General features: G+C 46.5%; 1 protein-coding gene across 1 annotated transcript in view; it reads left to right on the top strand.

Annotated features, from left to right (window-relative positions):
* Positions 1-20,633, top strand: part of REV1 (REV1 DNA directed polymerase) — a 133,220-nt gene that overhangs the window by 22,258 nt on the left and 90,329 nt on the right. The window contains exons 6-7 of the mRNA XM_075336410.1: positions 3,358-4,001; positions 14,877-14,984. Of these exons, the coding sequence (XP_075192525.1) occupies positions 3,358-4,001; positions 14,877-14,984 (752 nt within the window). The remainder of the gene's footprint in view (positions 1-3,357; positions 4,002-14,876; positions 14,985-20,633) is intronic.

Here is a 20,633-nt window from a genome sequence, read left to right as displayed (position 1 = left end):
TCTCTGCCATCTGTTCCTCTGCAGCTCTTCTGGTCAGTGATCCTCCTGCTAGTCCTCTGGGTACTGTGAGTATAACTTTTTTTTTTTTTTTTTCCGTATCCCCTGTCCATTTTTACACCTCATCCGTCCGTGCGTCCCGCCAAGCGCTGATCAGGGATGCAGATAACGGATCGGCATCCCTGCTCAATTTTTGGCGTGACTTTTTTTTCCGTATCCCCGACGCTTTTTGTATCTCATCCGTCCGTGCGTCCCGCCGAGCGCTGATCAGGGATGCAGATAACGGATCGGCATCCCTGCTCAATTTTTGGCGTAACTTTTTTCCGTATTTGCGACGCTTTTTGTATCGCATCCGTCCGTGCATCCCGCCAAGCGCTGATCAGGGTTTGCACATAACGTATCTGCATCCATGGTCAATTTTTGGCGTGACTTTTTTTTTTTACGTATCCCCGACGCTTTTTTTTATCGCATCCGACCGTGCGTCCTGCAGCGGCCGATCAGTGCACTGCGTCTGTGCGTTTGAAAAGTCAAATGGCGCTCCTTCTCTTCTGAGCCCCGCCATGCGCTCAAACAATTACTTTCCACCACATGTGAGGTATCTGCGTACTCAGGAGAAAATGCACAATACGTTTTATGGTGCATTTTTTCCTGTTACCCTTGTGAAAAAAAAAGCTACCTAGTTGAAGCAACCGTTTTGTTGTAAAAAAAATTTTTTTTCTTTTCACGGCTCAACGCTATAAACTTCTGTGAAGCCCCCAGGTGTTCAAAGTGCTCACCAAACATCTAGAAAAATTATTTGAGGGCTCTAGTTTCCAAAATGGTGTCACTTGTGGGGGAGCTCCACTGTTTAGGCACCATAGGGGGTCTCCAAACGTGACATGGCGTCCGCTAATGATTCCAACCAATTTTGCTGTCAAATGGCGCTCCTTCTCTTCTGAGCCCCGCCATGCGCCCTAACAATTACTTTCCACCACATATGAGGTATCTGCGTACTCAGGAGAAAATGCACAATACATTTTATGGTGCATTTTTTTCCTGATAGCCTTGTGAAAAAAAAAGCTACCTAGTTGAAGCAACCATTTTGTGGTAAAAAAATTTTTTTTTCTTTTCACGGCTCAACGCTATAAACTTCTGTGAAGCCCCCAGGTGTTCAAAGTGCTCACCAAACATCTAGAAAAATTATTTGAGGGCTCTAGTTTCCAAAATGGGGTGACTTGTGGGGGAGCTCCATTGTTTAGGCACCTCAGGGGGTCTTCATACCCCACATGGTGTCCGCTAATGAGTGCAGCTAATCTTGCACTCAAAAATTCAAATGGCGCTCCTTGCCTTCCGAGCACTGCCGTGTGTCCAAACATTTGATTTCCACCACATATGAGGTATCTGCGTATTCAGGAGAAAATGCACAATACATTTTATGGTGCATTTTTTCCTGTTACCCTTGTGAAAAAAAAAGCTACCTAGTTGAAGCAACCGTTTTGTTGTAAAAAAAAATTTTTTTCTTTTCACGGCTCAACGCTATAAACTTCTGTGAAGCCCCCAGGTGTTCAAAGTGCTCACCAAACATCTGGAACAATTATTTGAGGGCTCTAGTTTCCAAAATGGGGTCACTTGTAGGGGAGCTCCATTGTTTAGGCACCTCAGGGGGTCTTCAAACCCGACATGGCGTCCGCTAACAGGTGCAGCTAATTTTGCGTTCAAAAATTCAAATGGCGCTCCTTCCCTTCCGAGCTCTGCCGTGCGCCCAAACAATTGATTTTTACCACATATGGGGTATCGGCGTACTCAGGAGAACATGCACAATAAATTGTATGGTGCACTTTCTCTTTTCTCCCTTGTAAAAATGAAAATTTTATGGCTAAAGTAACATTTTTGTGTTAAAAAGTAAAATTTTCATTTTTTCCTTCCACATTGCTTTGATTCCTGTGAAGCACCTAAAGGGTTAATACACTTATTGGATGTGGTTTTGAGCAGTGTGAGGGGTGTAGTTTTTAGAATGAGGTCACTTTTGGGTATTTTCTGTCACCTAGGCCTCTCAAAGTCACCTCAAATGTGATGTGGTCCCTAAAAAAAATTATTTTGTAAATTTTGTTGGAAAAATGAGAATTTGCTGATGACCTTTGACCCCTTCTAACTTCCTAACGGAAAAAAAATTTGTTTCGAAAATTGCGCTGATGTAAAGTTGACAAGTGGGAAATGTTATTTAGTAACTATTTTGTGTGACATATCTCTCAGATTTATGGGCATAAATTTTCAAAGTTTGAAAATTGCGAAATTTTCAAAATTTTCGCCAAATTTCCTAAATTTTCACAAATAAACGCAAAAAATATCGGCCTAAATTTACCACTGACATGAAGTACAATATGTCACGAAAAAACAATCTCAGAATCGCCAGGATCCGTTGAAGCGTTCCAGAGTTATAACCTGTCAAAGTGACACTGGTCAGAATTGCAAAAAATGGCCCGGTCATTAGGGTGTTTTAGTGGCCGTGGGTGAAGGGGTTAATCAGCTGTTCACAGCGACAGACGTGTGCTGAGCTCCATCAACTGAAATGTGGCCTTTGCCAGGTACTGCAGATTTGCATCCTTTGATTTGAATAGGGGCAGATGTGCACCACCCAGCCGCGACCGATCAGATATTGATGACCTTCCTAAAGGGTGCTTTACATGCTGCATCATCGCTAGCGATGTCAAGCGCGATAGCACCCACCCCTGTCGTTCGTGCGACATTTGGTGCTCGCTGTTGTAGCGAACATTAACGCTACAGCAGCGTCACACGCACATACGTTGTCAGCGACGTCGCTGTGATCGCCGAACAATCCCTCCCTCAAGGGGGAGGTGCGTTCGGCGTCATAGCGACGTCACTAAGCGGCTGATTAATAGAAGCGGAGGGGCGGAGATGAGCAGGACGTAACATTCCGCCCACCTTGTTCCTTCCGCATTGCCAGTGGACGCAGGTAAGGAGATGTTCGTCGTTTCTGTGGTGTCACACACAGCGATGTGTGATGCCGCAGGAACGACGAACAACATCGTACCTTCAGCAGCAACGATATTAAGGAAAGGAGCGACGTGTCAACGATCATCGTTTTTTAACGATTTTGCGATCGTTGATCGTCACTCCTTGGTGTCACACGCTGCGATGTCGCTACCGGCACCGTATGTGCGTCACGACGTGACCCCGACGATATATGGGTAGCGATGTTGCAGCGTGTAAAGCACCCTTAATAATAGGTCACCAATATAAACGTCCCAGGCATGCCCATTAAGTATAGGATTGTGTGAGACATTCCTATTAAGACATTCTTGGATATGCTACTGAAATATTCTTATTGTTCTTGTCCTTGTTTTTACAATTCCTCTTTAGAAGCCATTTTACAGCAAGCACCATTCAGGCAAATGGAACGAATGGTTGGGAACAGGAGTGTGAAAAGTCTGAAGAGGACAACGATTTTGAAGTAGATGTTTTAGAAGACTTTCCTGATTATTCTAGAGAACAGAACTGTAAAGACAGTGCTGTTGTCATCAATGGACATACCTGTAGCCCTAATGGTGCCTTAAAGCCGCTGGATATATCAGTGCATTCAATGAACTCTTCTGCAAGTAGACTTCAGTCATTGAGTCAGCAGGAAAAGCCTAATGTTGGCTGTACAGACTGCACTTTAGAGCAATTACAACCAAACAATGTACACCTAGATATATCCTTGGATCCTCACAGGACCGCATCAAGCTCAGCCTCATCCTCATATTTGCACAATAAAACTAAAGTCAATGGTGCTCACCACTCGCTCCAGGGGCCTTCAAGCACAAAAAGCACCTCCATACACAGGGCGCCCTCTCCACAACTGCCTAAAACCACAGACTCCAACTTTATTTCAGACTTTTATTCTCACTCTAGACTGCATCATATATCCACATGGAAGTGCGAGTTCACAGAGTTTGTGCGTGAGCTACAAAGTCAATATAATGGCAGCTTTCCAGGTCGGGAGAGGTTAAAAAGAATGAAGTCAGGTAATATGCTGTATTAGATATTTTGTGGGGTTCTTGTGAATGGGATATATCACTCTGTACACTTGTTCGCTTTTGTATTCAAGCTCTTAAAGGGGTTTTATCGCCATAAAAAACCTGTCCTATCTAAAAGATCTTGGAAATGCACTTTTCTAATAGAATTCAATTCCAGAAATACCTTCTTTTTCTATATCGGGCGTAACTTTATAGCCCGATCAGTGGTCTTCTACCCTGCTTCTGGCCACATAGGTTGTCCACCTGCGAACTACTGTGGCTGAGCATGTGCAGATGATGTCTGTAGTTGGGTGCGGACAGAGAGCGCACATATCCTTCATACGGCCCCTGACAGACAGCGGCGATGCACTTTTTTGCATTGAAGTGAATGGCAGCTCAGGAAGCACTGTGATGTTTCTGTAACTCGTTTCTTTAGAGAATCACCATGTCTTTGCGGCCTGTTGCCTTTGGTGGTCAGCCAGGAATTTTGCTGTTATGCCACAGACTAAAGGTTTCAATATCCCTCATTAGAGCCGCTGTGGGCTATTTGGAAAAATGAGATGCTTGCTGAAAAGATATCCTATAAAAGAAATTAATTTTCTTTATTTATAATTGAAGCAAAATGTTAATTGCTTTTATTGCTAGGATATGTCATTGCTTTATAATGGTCGGGGACACTTATGTCTTCCGGCTACGCTTTCAGTGCAGGGAACTACAGCATGGCTCTATTAAAGTCAATGGAACTATTCAGTAAGATGCTGCACAGCAAGGAAAAATGGTAAAGGCACCATACATCAGCCTTGTGTCCCCAACAATCCCCAAGATTTATAGGAACTGTAATAAATAGGTGGCGATGCTTTGCATTTATCCAAAGGGGGATTCTCAGTAATGATAGTGTCACTCCAATGTACTTTTTCAAGTACACCGGGATTACTGTTTGAATAGACCTGCTAGAACTAAATGATTATTATGATGCTTCTTTAGCACCACCATATAACGCAGCACTTTATAGCCATTATCATCACTGTCTACATTGGGTTTTCATTTCCCTATCAGTATGCCTTTGGAGTGTGGGAGGAAACCGGAGAACCTGGAGGAAACTCACACAAACACGGGGAGAACATACAAACTCCTTGTAGATGTTGTCCTTGGTGGGATTTGAGCCCAGGACCCCAGTGCTGCAAAGTGCTAACCACTGAGCTATTATCCCGACATCCTATACATAGGCTTCCCACCTATTGCTTGCTGTCAACCTCGTTGCCTGCCCTATTTGCTCTCCTCTTTTTGCATAAGTGCTGTCTTTGTACATCTGTTGGCTCTGCATGTACCTGATTTACTATAATGGCACATGATGGAAGAGAATTCTACTATGATAAATCGGGTACAGTCCCACAATCCATTAAAGAGAATCTGTCAGCAGGTTTTTGCTACCTCATCTGAGAGCAGCATGCTGTAGGCAAAGGGATCTTGAATCCAACGATGTATCACTTAGTATACTGGGCGCAGCTTTTCTGACACAAACAGAATCTATAGTTTTAGCAATGCAGCAGAGCTGAGAGCTATCTTGCCTACACCAGGCTCTCTATAGAGATTCACAGCTCACTGTTAATGTACAATCAGAGGAGGGAGTGTACCGGGACTACCCTGCGCATGACATTGTTGTCCGAACAGTGTTGAGTCCTGCTTGTGTCCTGCTGCTTAAACAAACATAGCAAATATACAACAGATCAGACCTTGACAAGACAACCATCCCTGAATTCTCTGTGTTAACCCTTGAAGAATGCTGTCTTCAGCTTACATATCAAAAACCTGCTGACAGATTCCCTATTATGGCATCTGGCCAGAAATGTAATAACGAGCACAAAACCAGGTGGCCCCCAGAGGTTCACCATTGATGTTCTTGCACACTTGTATTACATTATCGGATTGAGGTAAGGATTTACTACATATTATGTAACTCTAATTTAATTTTGTATAGGAAAGTACAAGAAGATATTTAACATGCATGTTTAATTGTAGGCAGTGTTCACAATTTATGTACAGCGCATTAAATAAGTATGGAACGCCTCACCAATTTTATAAGGAAATATATTTTTAAAGCTGCTGTTAACACTAATTTCTCACCAGATGTCAGTAATCGCCATCCAATCCATACAGGCAAAGAAATCATACCATAGATGTCCATAAATTTAGGGAAGTGTAACAATGAGAAATGACTGAGCGAAAAAGCATTGAACACGCTTACTGAATTTCAGTTAATATTTCTTTATCGTTCCTATGGGAGACCCAGACATTGGGTGCATAGCTTCTGCCTCCGGAGGACACACAAAGTACTACACTCAAAAGTGTAGCTCCTCCCTCTGAGCTTATACACCCCCTGGAGAACCAGATGTAGCCAGTTTATCGCTTTGTGTTCAGGAGGCATACATCCACACATGCATTCTCATCTGATTTTTCATTTTTGGAAAGAGTTTGAAGAAAAGCGGGTCCAAGCCTGGACCCCCGGCATGTCCCTTCTCACCCCACTGTGTCGGCGGTGCTGTTAAGGTTGATTCCAAGGCTGGAGCCTTACATGCCGTGCTCCTTCACTATCCCTCCTGGGCTCTGGCTTGAAGTGGGAGCCAGCACGGTTCTCCATGCTTGGCAGGAGACCGGTCTCCATCCGCAGCCCTTCAGGATCCTGCTGGACCGGAGCACTCATCCCCAAGGACTTGGAACCCTGCGTCTCAGCAAGCTAAGTACCTGAGACGTTTATATATTGGGGGTCCCCATACTTTATTGTTGTGGGAGAGTGTGCTGAGTGAGTTTTATGACATTTCCGGCGGGTTCTCTGGCTGTCACCTGAGAACCGCGCCGATGGTGCCTGCGCGCCGGCCGCACCGCTCAAATTTAGGCCCCGGCTTCGCCGGAGGCCTACTTTCGGTTTCACTGCCCTCGCATGTCATTCATGCAGAGGGACAGCGCGGCTCCGCCCAGCGGCCGTTCTGCACAGGGGAGGGACACTCCTCACTGGGTACATGTCTCCTCCCCTGTAAGGCTCTATGGCCCTCCAGATCCCGCTCCCAGAGTGAGTCCCACCCCCTCTCTTCGCTCCGGCGGCCATTTTCTCAGCGTTTTTCCCTGCGATCAGCACTGGTCTGCAGCATCCCTGCTGAGGTGCTTGGGGGTCCGGGCTTCGGGATCTGGAGGGCACACAACACCGCTCCAGCGGTCTGGTAAGCCACAACCTCTGGTTGTGGACCTCTGTATATACTCTCTGGGGGTCATTCTGGCAGAGCCCCCACTCCAGCAGCATGTCTCACACGAACGAGGAGCAAGGCTCCAAAGCTGTATTCAGTATGCACTGCATGTAAGCTTCTACTGCCTGAACCGAGCACCTATCCACATTGTGATGCCTGCTCTAACCTGACGATGCCTCAGCCTGGAATCGCCCCCCTAGTGGTCTCTCCGGCTCCTGTGGCTGATCCCCCGGCTTGGGTAGAATCCTTCTCTAGGTCAATCTCCCAGTCTGTTGCCGACTCCATGGGACAGCTGTCCAGGACTTTGCTGAACATGCATCAGCCCCCTTCACAGGGTGCCTCTGCTGCTAGGGCTCTCTCAGGACCGGAGCTCACAGAGGATTCATCAACTGGTCCCAGACCCCGTCCTCCTAAAAGGAGACGCAGGGCTCCCTCTCCTTCCTCGTCCCGCGGCTCTTTTTCAGAAGCTGACTCGCAGGACGAGGAGGATGCCTTTACAGGGGGCTCGGAGGCTAACTCCATGTGCCCCATTGATCTGTCCGAAAGTGACTCAGATGTTAGTGATTTGATTGCGTCCATTAATTCTGTACTGGATCTCAATCCGCCAGTATCAGAGGAGCAACCCTCTCTGGCAGAAAAGCACCAGTTTACCTCGCCTAAGAGGACAAAGAGTGTGTTCTTTAACCACTCCAGTTTTCAGGCCGCTGTGACCAAGCCTAGGGCCTGTCCTGACAAACGCTTCCCAAAGCGTGGTTCTGATGACCGTTTTCCCTTTCCACCTGAGGTGGTCAAGGAGTGGGCTCATTCACCAAAGGTAGACCCCCCGGTGTCTAGACTCTCAGCCCGGACCGTTGTATCAGTGGCTGATGGCACCTCTCTTAAGGATTCCACTGACCGCCAGGTTGACCTTCTGGCCAAATCTGTTTATGAGGCGGCAGGGGCCTCGTTCTCCCCAACTTTTGCAGCAGTGTGGGCTCTCAAAGCCATCTCTGCTTCTCTAGAGGAGATGCATTCCCTCGCCAGGGAATCTATGCCAGAAATGGTTGCCTTAACTTCCCAAGCTTCAGCTTTTTCATCCTATGCCATGTCTGCCATGCTGGAGGCTTCTCACCGCACTGCGGTGGCTTCGGCTAATTCCCTCGCTATCCGCAGGATCTTGTGGCTTCGAGAGGGGAAGGCAGATGCTTCTTCAAAGAAGTACCTTGCTGGACTCCCTTTTGCTGGGTCCAGGCTGTTCGGTGAACAGCTGGATGAAATTATTAAGGAAGCTACTGGCGGGAAGAGTACTTCCATGCCACAAACCAAAACCAGGAAACCTGTCCAGGGTAGGAAACAGTCGAGGTTTCGTTCCTTTCGTTCCTCCAACTGGTCGTCCTCTAAGCCCTCGGCCTCGTCCACTAACTCAGCCAAGGACCAAAAATCCAACTGGCGCACAAAAGCGCGTCCACAGAAGACCGCAGGAGCTGCTGCCACTAAGGCAGCCTCCTCTTGACTATCTGTCCGCGCCAGCAACGTCCTTAGTCGGTGGCAGGCTCTCCCACTTTGGCGACGCGTGGTTTCAACACGTCTCCGATCAGTGGGTGCGGGATATCATCTCTCACGGCTACAGGATAGAATTCTCTTCCAACCCGCCAGACAGATTTTTTCTGTCAACTCCCCCTTGCTCCAAGGCCGCCGCCTTCTCACAGGCCGTGGCATCCTTGCAGGCCAACGGAGTAATTGTACCGGTTCCCGCCCGGGAACGGTTCAGAGGTTTCTACTCAAATCTCTTCCTAGTCCCCAAAAAGGACGGTTCCTTCCGGCCCATCCTGGATCTCAAGCTTCTCAACAAGCATGTTCAGGTGCGGCATTTTCGCATGGAGTCTCTGCGGTCAGTCATTGCCTCAATGACCCAAGGGGATTTCCTGGCATCCATCGACATCAGAGATGCCTATCTCCATGTGCCAATTGCAGTTTCACACTAGCGTTGGCTACGTTTTGCAATCGGAGAGGAACATTTCCAATTCGTGGCTCTTCCCTTCGGGTTAGCCACGGCCCCTCGGGTATTCACCAAGGTCATGGCAGCAGTGGTTGCGGTTCTGCACCTCCAGGGGTTGGCAGTGATTCCTTACCTGGACGACCTTCTAGTCAAGGCTTCATCCAGCGCAGACTGTCAGCGGAGTGTCTCGCTCACTCTCGCCACTCTAGCCAAATTCGGGTGGCTTGTCAATCTGCCCAAATCCACTCTGACTCCGACCCAGAGGCTCACGTACCTAGGGATGCAGTTCGAGACTTTGCCGGCACTTGTGAAGTTGCCCTTAGACAAACAGCTGTCACTCCGGTTGGCGGTGCGCTCTCTCCTGAGACCCCGCCGTTATACCCTCAGGCGTCTGATGCAGGTGCTGGGTCAAATGGTGGCCTCCATGGAGGCGGTTCCCTTTGCCCTGTTCCATCTGCGTCCTCTGCAGCTGGACATTCTCCGCTGTTGGGACAAGCGGCCTTCCTCCTTACAGAGGTTAGTAGCTCTGTCGCCACGGACCAGGAGCTCTCTTCAGTGGTGGCTTCGACCCCTCTCCCTGTCCAAAGGGCGCTCCTTCCTGACTCCGTCCTGGGTGATTCTCACCACGGATGCCAGCCTATCCGGCTGGGGAGCGGTACATCTCCACCACAGAGCACAGGGCACTTGGACTCCGTCCGAGTCAGCCCTTTCAATCAATGTGCTGGAAACCAGAGCTGTGCTTCTAGCTCTCCTAGCCTTTCACCACCTGTTGGCGGGCAGGCACATTCGAGTCCAGTCAGACAACGCGACAGCGGTTGCTTACATCAATCACCAAGGCAGGACACGCAGCCGCCTGGCAATGTTGGAGGTCCAACGCATTCTTCAGTGGGCGGAGGACTCCAAGTCCACCATATCCGCAGTCCACATCCCTGGCGTAGAAAACTGGGAGTCAGATTATCTCAGCCGTCAATCCGTGGTCGGTGGCAAGTGGTCCCTGCACCCGGCAGTGTTTCAGTCAATCTGCCGCAAGTGGGGCACTCCGGACGTGGACCTAATGGCATCCCGTCACAACAACAAGGTTCCGGTTTACGTGGCTCGCTCCCACGATCCTCAGGCCTTCGCCGCGGACGCTCTGGTTCAAGACTGGTCCCAGTTTCGTCTGTCCTACGTGTTTCCCCCTCTAGCTCTCTTGCCCAGAGTCCTGCGCAAGATCAGAATGGAGGGCCGTCGAGTCATCCTCATTGCACCGGACTGGCCCAGGCGAGCTTGGTATCCGGACCTGCTCCAACTGTCCGTGGAGATGCCGTGGCATCTTCCGGACCGTCCAGACCTGCTCTCGCAAGGTCCGTTTCTCCGCCCGAATTCTGCGGCACTCAAATTGACGGCGTGGCTCTTGAGTCCTGGATTTTGACGGCTTCTGGTATTCCTCCTGAAGTCATCTCCACTATGACTCGGGCCCGTAAGTCTTCCTCCGTCAAGATCTATCACAGAACTTGGAAAATTTTCCTGTCCTGGTGTCGCTCTTCCGGCCATTCTCCTTGGCCATTCTCGTTGCCGACCCTTCTGTCTTTTTTACAGTCCGGTCTGCCGCTAGGACTGTCCCTCAACTCTCTCAAGGGACAAGTCTCAGCTCTATCAGTGCTGTTCCAGCGACGTCTCGCCCGGCTGGCTCAGGTCCGCACCTTCATGCAAGGTGCGTCTCACATCATTCCGCCTTATCGGCGGCCCTTGGATCCCTGGGACCTTTACTTGGTCCTCACGGTATTGCAGAAACCCCCTTTCGAGCACCTTAGGGAGGTTTCTTTGTATCGTCTTTCTCAAAAGGTGGCCTTTCTAGTTGCCATAACTTCTCTCAGGAGAGTCTCTGATTTGGCTGCGCTCTCCTCGGAGTCACCTTTTTTGGTTTTTCACCAAGACAAGGTAGTTCTCCGTCCGACCCCGGACTTTCTTCCTAAGGTGGTCTCTCCCTTCCACCTTAACCAGGATATTTCCTTGCCTTCCGTCTGTCCGGCCCCTGTTCATCGCTTTGAGAAAGCGCTGCATACTCTAGATCTGGTGCGTGCTCTCCGGATCTATGTGTCTCGCACCGCTGCGCTTAGGCGGTGCACCTCTCTTTTAGTGCTAACCACAGGGCGGCGCAAGGGTCTCTCTGCTTCTAAGCCGACCTTGGCCCGTTGGATTAGATCGACCATTTCGGACGCCTACCAGAGTACTCAGGTGCCTCCCCCGCCGGGGATCAAAGCACACTCGACCAGAGCTGTCGGTGCCTCTTGGGCTTTTAGGCACCAGGCTACGGCTCAACAAGTCTGTCAGGCTGCCACTTGGACTAGCCTGCATACCTTTTCGAAGCACTACCAAGTGCATGCTCATGCTTCGGCGGATGCGAGCTTGGGCAGACGCATCCTTCAGGCGGCTGTCGCCCACTTGTGAAGTTAGGCTCCGCCTACTTCTTAGTTTTTTCTGTTTATTCCCACCCAGGGACAGCTTTGGAACGTCCCATGGTCTGGGTCTCCCAAAGGAACGATAAAGAAAAAGAGAATTTTGTTACTTACCGTAAATTCTTTTTCTTATAGTTCCGTATTGGGAGACCCAGCTCCCTCCCTGTTGCCTGTTGGCAATTTTCTTGTTCCGTGTGTTTTCACCGGCTGTTGTCGTGGACCGAGTCTCCGGTTGTTCCGGTTCTTACTCGGTTCTACTTGTGGGTGGCTATTCTCCTTCAGCTTTTGCACTAAACTGGCTAGGACTGGCTACCAGGGGGTGTATAAGCTCAGAGGGAGGAGCTACACTTTTAAGTGTAGTACTTTGTGTGTCCTCCGGAGGCAGAAGCTAAACACCCATGGTCTGGGTCTCCCAATACGGAACTATAAGAAAAAGAATTTACGGTAAGTAACAAAATTCTCTTTTTCTATAGGATTCAGGTCAGGTGATTGTCTGGGCCATTCTAGCAGCTTTTTCTTTATCTGAAATCAGTTGAGAGTTTTATCGGGCTGTGTGTTTGGGATCATGGTCTTGCTGAAATGTCCACCGTTGTTTCATCTTCATTATCCTGGTAGATGGCAGCAGATTTTTATCAAGACGTTCGCAGTACATTTACCCATCCATCCTTCCTTCAATTATATGAAGTTTGCCAGTGCTATATGCTGAAATACAGCCCCACACCATGATGTTCACACCTTGGTGATGTGTTCAGTACTTATTTCACCCCCTGAATATGCTGGGAAAGGCATAGGCCATCATGGCTGAATAGAGACCAATTATATATATATATATATATATATATATATATATATATGTGTGTATATATTATATTTTTAACTATACAGTGAAACCTCGGTTTCTGAGTAACCCGGTTTGCGAGTATTTTGCTATACGAGCAAAGTTTGTTGTAAATTTGTAACTCCGTTTACAAGCAAGCTTTGCCGTACGAGCAAATACTTACCGCACGCACTTCCGGTTCCATACTTTAACCGCGCTCTGACCCGCTCTTGCAGTCCACACAAACACACACACACACACATTATGCTCACCTTACCTTCCATTCCATCGCCGGCCTTATGGTTCTTGTAGTTCGCCGCTACAGGATGTGTATCTGGAAACCATCGCGACGATGGAGGAACTTCTGCTGTCAGCCGCTACTCAGAGGCAGCGTGCTGGCCAATCAGAGGCAAGCGGCTCCTGCCTTTTGACATCAGCGATCTGGCAGTGGAAGTTCCTCTATCGTTGCGATACACATCCTGTACCGGCGAACTACAAAAACGAGGAGGCCGGCGATGGAACGGAAGGTAAGGTGACCATAATGTGTGTGTGTGTGTGGAATGGCACAATAGGTGACCAGGATGGGACATTGAACAAGTTGTGGAGGAATGAATTGTCTGAGCTTGCATTATTTCCTATGGGAAATTTTGCTTTGCTGAACGAGTAACTTGGTTTACAAGCACAGTCCCAGAACGGATTGTTCTCGTTAACCAAGGTTCCACTGTATATACAAAAATGTAGTCTACCATGCTTTTCTATGCGGAGACATCTCACTAAAAAGTATAATGTACTCAATTGAGTGATGTACATTCTCGGTATGCGTCAAATACTGCCAACATACTGTATATCTCTGAGAAAAGACTTGAACATAATCTGAATAACCTTATGGCCCTGATTCATCATTGCATTTGCGCCTAGTTTTATATGTTTTGACCTTTTTTTTTCTGTTTACACCTAATTCATTATTCTATTTTTGAAGTCTGTTTTATGTATTCACCGGTTTTGGGTTTTTTTTTTCTCCTGCATTGTGGGCAGATTGATTCCAAATGGTTTTGCCTGATTTCTGAATTGTAACTTAATAAAAAGTTGCAAAATTTGGTACAACTCCATTTTCCCTGGTATTTGTTTCCAAAATGTTTGCACCATTTTGCGAACTGTGAATCAATTTGAATCAATTCAAAAGAGAAAAAGACCATTTTTGACTGTGCGCCTAATTCATGAGGTGTGCGTTGTTTTGAAGAATTTGGGGAAAAAAAGGACAAATGATGAAATGGGGCCTACGTGTTTTATTACTGTGATCCTGTGTATTTGCGTTAATATAAACATGAGGAAGGCGCTATGCATGTTGGCATTGTAACTTGCTTATGGCCTCTTTCACACACGTTTTTCACTGACATGTTATAGGTATGTATGTTCCTCTGTGTGCCATGATTTTGGCACACGTGTGATCTCCGTGTAGTATCCATGATAGTACACGGAGATCAGGCATTTATACTCACCTGTGCACCCTGCTGCTCTCCGTGGTGCTGAAGTCTCTCGCGCTGCTGTGTCCGGCCGCCGCTGTCTCCCCTCTTCAGCTACTTCCGGGTCGGCTGAGCAGTGCATATGTATGAGTATAATTAGCCAGCCTGGAAGCAGAGACAGCAGCGGCTAAAGACCACATCGCTGGAGACTGGTGAGTTTAAAAAGCTTTTTATTTTAAATGTACGTGATTTTCTGGTACGTGTTTCACAGATCACAGCACTGTGTAGTTTGTGGGACATCAGTGATGCCAGAAAAAAGCGGACTTGTCTCCTTACCGAGCGCATGGATACGCGTGAGCGCTTCTCGGAGACACGTCAGTAAGAAATCACTGATGTGTCCGCAGACCCATTGATTTTAATGAGCTTGCGTATGTCCGTAATTCTGGTACGTATAAATACGGCAACATACGTACCAGAATCACTGACATTTGAAGAGGGCCTAACAGAGTCATGATGGATGTGGTGGTCTGATGGGTCCCATAGTCGAGCAGTGACGCTAGATTTCCATTTCTTTATGATAAGATTAGTACTTCTGACTAAACTACTGCTGCCATTAAAAAAATGCAGCAAAATGGAGGGAATTCTTATCAACAGTTCTAATGATGCAGGAGAATGCTGTGACCCACACAACAGAGTCAAGGACACATCTAGAAGTAGGTGGTTTGTTGGTTTTCCCAGTGGCTCATAAGTGGAGAAAGAAGCAGCTGTCTCTGATAAGATGTAGTCCGCAGTTTTAGATTTCCTTGCACTATTCATTTATGCAAAGTTTGTTTAACGGACTGAGAACATTTAATTCTCCCACATTTTGCATTGTTAATGTTGGTAGGTATAGTAGAGCCTGGTGCTGTTCCTTCAATATAAATGTTTTTGTTCTTTTTTACATTTTTAGGAGCTATACCTGCCTCGGCCAATTCCAAGTGCCAGAACTGCATAATTCATGTGGATATGGATTGCTTCTTTGTGTCTGTTGGTGTTCGGAACCGACCAGATCTAAAAGGTAACAAGTCATCACAACACTGCCCAAGGAGGGATGCAAGCCTGCGAACCATGGTCTTTAAAATGCCATATATCATTTTGCACATAGAACTCCTGCCATCTCTACGACAAGATTGTGGGGGTGCTGATGGGTTGATTCAGCAGGCTGGGCTCTACTGAAGACCCCTGTGTCTGCCATCACTTGTGGCTTGTTTTTAATGACGAGCGAGCACAGTAGTGCTCGAATGCTCTTTACTCGAGCAGATTGGACACTCTGACTGGCTCAACTCCCATAACGAGTATAATGGAAGACAATTAGTGGGCAGTTTGGCTCTCCACTCACATGCGGCCAACCATATATAGAGCATTTCCGGGGTGGGCGGGTTTTTTTTATTTTTATTTTCTTGTGTGTGTTTTTTGCACACTACATTTGAAAATGTTGTGCTTAACCCCAATGAGAGCCATTCGGAGACTGCTCCGGCTTTCACCGGGTTGTCTGCTCCCATCATTCACTGAAGCAAGCCTCTTCTTTGGTTTGCTGTTTCACAAACGACATATCCGAGCACCCGTGATACTCAGCCGAGCACTGCGCGTAACCCAGCAACCCGATGCTTGATAGAGTATTGAGCAATGGCAAACACGCTCACTCATCATTATTGGCTTCAATGGAGACTGATTTTTACTACGTATAAGAACACTGGGGTATTGCTTTATGTAGTAGAAGTGATCAATGATCGCATTTTTAAGTCACCTGGGGAGACTAATAAATAATGTAAAGATAGAGAAAAAAAAAAAGTTCATGTGGTATTACTGCATCCATAAAAGTCAGATCTATCAAAATATACAATTAATTTAAGATTGGTAAAAAAAAAATAAAACATTTAAAATCCCCCAAATTTATTTTTTTTGTTCTTTTAATTAAAATAAAAAAATGATCAAAATGTATGTATCCCAAAATGATAAATAAATACACCTGAATGCCCCACAAAACAACAAGGGGGGTTGTTTGTGTTATTTTGCAATATCCAGTCACATTTTCCAGTATATTACCATATTTTTCGGATTATAAGACTCACTTTTCCTCACAAAAATTTGGGCGGAAAATGAGGTTTGCATCTTTAAATCCGAATATAGTTTACCGGGGGGCTGTCTGTGCAGCGACCGGGTGCGTTTGGGCGGCCGGCTGCCTGTGGCTGCTTGTGGGCAGGCGGGTGCCTGTCGGTGCCAGCTGCCTCTGTCCTGGAGGCCGGCTGCCTCTGTGCATGCGTGCGGCCTGCTGGCTGCCACTCTGTGCGGGCAGGTGGCTGTGCGGCAGGTGTCCCTGTGTGTCCGCGGCCCCAGTTTCAAATGATGGCGCCGGGAGTCAGCACGTGCGCAGATGGAGCTTTTGGATGAGAGCTCCATCTGCGCACGCGCTGCTCCGGGGTTCACTGCGTTCGCAGATGGAGCCCTTGGATGGTGGATGAGAACTCCATCTGCGCATGCGCCGCTCCAGGCATCATTATTTGAACCGGGACCGCGGACAGACTAGGACACTCACCGCACCGGCCTGCTCCATCACTCACCCGCCGCAGCTGCTGCTGCCACGGACCTGCTGCCATGGACACTGACGCCACTAACCCGCCGCAGCTGCCACCACTACCTCTGCCTTCTGTGACCCCGCTTCACCACCACTGCTGCCCCCTTCCGGTAAGACAACACCGGATTATAAGACTGACCCCATTTTTATTTTTTTTTACTTTTTTTTATCTCTAAATTTGGGGTGTGTCTTATAATATGGTGCGTCGTATAAAATGAAAAATACGATATATGCTAAAATGAATGATGTCATTCAAAAGTACAACTTGTCCTGCAAAAAGCAACAACTCCTACGTCTATGTGGACGGTAAACTAAAAAAAAGTTATTTGTATTGGACTAAAAAATAAAACGCAAATTAAAAATAGGCTGAGGTGGGAAGGAGTTAGCACTACAAAGTTTCACAAGTTGATCGGTTGGGAAATGAAATGTGACATTTCTTAAAGGGGATCTATCAGACAAGCCCAGCAATGCCTTTTATATGACCAGTCAGTTACTGGGGAATAGAGCTGGAGTGACGGAGGCTGCAGATCTTCAAACTCATTTGTTACTGAGAAATCAGCTTTTCATAGTATCATAGTATCATAGTTTTTAAGGTTGAAGGGGGACTCTAAGGGCGGCTTTGCACGTTGCGACATTGCACGTGCGATGTCGATGGGGTCAAATCGAAAGTGACGCACATCCGGCGTCGCAGTCGTTATCGCAACGTGCAAATCCTTTTTGATACGATGAACGAGCGCAAAAGCGTCGTTATCGTATCATCGCTGCAGCCTCCGACATTTCCATAATGCCGGTGGAGCGACAGGTGCGATGTTGTTCCTCATTCCTGCGGCAGCACACATAGCTGTGTATGAAGCCGCAGGAGCGAGGAACTTCACCTTACCTGCCGCCGGCTGCAATGAGAAGGACTGAGGTGGGCGGGATGTTTACATCCTGCTCATCTCCGCCCCTCCACTTCAATTGGCCGCTTGCCGTGTGACGTCGCTGTGACGCCGCACGACCCGCCCCCTTAGGAAGGAGGCGGGTCGCCGGCCAGAGGGACGTCGCACGGCAGGTATGTGCGTGTGAAACTGCCGTAGCGATAATAATCGCTACGGCAGCTTTCACTAGATATTGCACGTGCGACGGGGGCGGGACTATCGCTGCAGCATCGGTAACACATTGTTACCGATGTCGCAGCGTGCAAAGCCCGCCTAAGTCCATCTAGTTCAACCCGTAGCCTAACATGTTGATCCAGAGGAAGGCAAAAAAACCCCAATGTGGCAAACAAGTTCCAATGGGGAAAAAATTTCCTTCCTGACTCCACATCCGGCAATCAGACTAGTTCCCTGGATCAATACCCTGTCATAAAATCTAATATACATAACTGGTAATATTAAATTTTTCAAGAAAGGCATCCAGGCTCTGCTTAAATGTTAGTAGTGAATCACTCATTACAACATCATGCGGCAGAGAGTTCCATAGTCTCACTGCTCGTACAGTAAAGAATCCTCGTCTGTGATTATGATTAAACCTTCTTTCCTCAAGACGTAGCGGATGCCCCCGTGTTCCAGTCGCAGGCCTAGGTGTAAAAAGATCTTTGGAAAGGTCTCTGTACTGTCCCCTCATATATTTATACATTTTGATTAGATCCCCCCTAAGCCTTCGTTTTTCCAAACTAAATAACCCCAAGTTTAATAACCTGTCTTGGTATTGCAGCCCACCCATTCCTCTAATAATCTTGGTCGCTCTTCTCTGCACCCTTTCCAGTTCAGCTATGTCCTTCTTATATATCGGTGACCAGAATTGTACACAGTATTCTAAGTGCGGTCGCACTAGTGACTTGTACAGAGGTAGAACTATATTTTTTTCATGAACACTTATACCTCTTTTAATACATCCCATTATTTTATTAGCCCTGGCAGCAGTTGCCTGACACTGTCCACTAAAGTGAAGTTTACCATCCACCCATACACCCAAGTCTTTTTCTGTGTATGTTTTACCCAGTTCTACAATTAAGTACATAATCATAAATGTTATTTCCTCTACCCAAGTGCATGACCTTACATTTATCTACATTAAACTTCAATTGCCACTTCTCAGCCCAATCCTCCAATTTACATAAATCTCATTGTAATATAAAATTATCCTCCTCTGTATTAATTACCCTGCAGAGTTTAGTATCATCTGCAAATATTGAAATTCTACTCCGCATGCCCCCAACAAGGTCATTTATAAATATGTTGAAAAGAAGCGGGCCCAATACTGACCCCTGTGGTACCCCACTATGAACTGAGACCCAGTCCGAGTACGTACCATTAATAACCACCCTTTGTTTCCTATCACTGAGCCAGTTTTTAACCCAGTTACACATATTTCCCCCTATCCCCATTATTCTCATTTTATGTACCAACCTTTTGTGTGGCACCGTATCAAAAGCTTTTGAAAAGTCCATATACACAACATCCACTGCATTTCCCTGGTCCAGGCTTGAACTTACCTCTTCATAGAAGCTGATCAAATTAGTTTGACAGGATCGATCCCTCATAAACCCATGTTGATACTCTGTCATAAGGTTATTTTTCTTGAGATACTCCAGTATAGCATCTCTCAAGAAACCCTCAAGGATTTTACCAACTGTAGAGGTTAAACTTACCGGCCTATAATTTCCCGGCTCAGTTTTTGTCCCCTTTGTGAATATTGGCACCACATGTGCTATGCGCCAGTCCTGCGGTACCGACCCTGTTATTAAGGAATCTGAGAAGATTAAAAATAATGGTCTATCTATCACAGAACTCAATTCCGGTAGTACTCTGGGGTGTATGCCATCCGGGCCCGGAGATTTGTCAACCTTAGTGATTTCGAGGCGGCGGCGTACTTCCTGCTGGGTTAAACAGGTAATATTCAAGGGTGAATTTATGGTATCACTGGTCATGTCATCTGCCATGGCATTTTCTTGTATAAAAACCGTAGAAAAAAAGTCATTCAGCAGGTTGGCTTTACCCTCATCCCCTTCCACCATTTCACCAAGACTATTTTTAAGGGGGCCAACACTATCGCTTTTCAGTTTTTTACTGTTTATGTAGTTAAAGAATATTTTAGGATTATTTTTACTTTCTCTCGCAATGAGTCTCTCTGTCTCAAACTTAGCTAACTTAATTTGCTTTTTACATATTTTATTTAATTTTCTATAATTATATAATGCCTCATCACTACCTACCCTCTTTAATTCTTTTAAGGCTTTCTGTTTTTCTTTTATTGCTTCCCTTACAGCTCTATTTAGCCATAGGGGTTTCCTCCTATTTCTAGCATGTTTGTTCCCATAGGGTATATTTTCTGCACAAGCCCTATTCAGGATGCTCATAAGTCTCCCATTTGCTTTGTGTACTTTTATTACTTAGTACATCATCCCAGTTTATTGCACTAAGATCATCTCTCAACCGTTTAAAATTTGCTTTCCTGAAGTTTAGTGTCCTTGTAGCCCCTCTACTAGACATCTTACTAAAGAATACATGAAAACTTATTATTTTGTGATCACTATTCCCCAAGTAACCCCCAACTTGTATATTTGATATGCGGTCTGGCCTATTGGTTAGTACAAGGTCTAGTAGTGCTCCCCCTCTTGTGGGGTCCTGTACCATTTGTGAAAGGTAATTATCTTTTGAATTGATATACAAACGAAGCTGATTATCTTAAGCCTCTGTCACTCCTGCTCTGTTCCCCAGGAACAGACTGGCCATGTAAAGGCATTGCTGGACTTGTCTTTGTAAGAGCTACATGTGCATATAAATGGTTTGGGGGTGAAATTCTTCTGACATTCCCTTTTAATGATTTTCATATGCTGAATTCTACTATATGACTGAAAACTGTCAATTGTCTCTTGTAAAACGAAAACGCTGCAATATGATAAAACTACTACTTCAGCCAAAATGCAGGCTTGTAGGTTTTCCTAACCATGGGAGTCAAGTTTTGCTTTTGTGACGAAAGTGTCCTTTTGCCGTGTACATAAATAGGCTTGCACTGACAAAGCAAATTAAGTCATTTCTAAATAATCCAAAAGGGTAACAATAATGCTTTGTGACTGAGTATTTATAAAGGCATCACTTGCCTTTATAA

The sequence above is a fragment of the Anomaloglossus baeobatrachus genome, chromosome 2 (assembly GCF_048569485.1).
Source record: "Anomaloglossus baeobatrachus isolate aAnoBae1 chromosome 2, aAnoBae1.hap1, whole genome shotgun sequence".
Taxonomy (NCBI): Eukaryota; Metazoa; Chordata; class Amphibia; order Anura; family Aromobatidae; genus Anomaloglossus; species Anomaloglossus baeobatrachus.
Note: the sequence above shows the minus strand (reverse complement) of the source record. Positions and strands in the feature narration are given on the sequence as shown.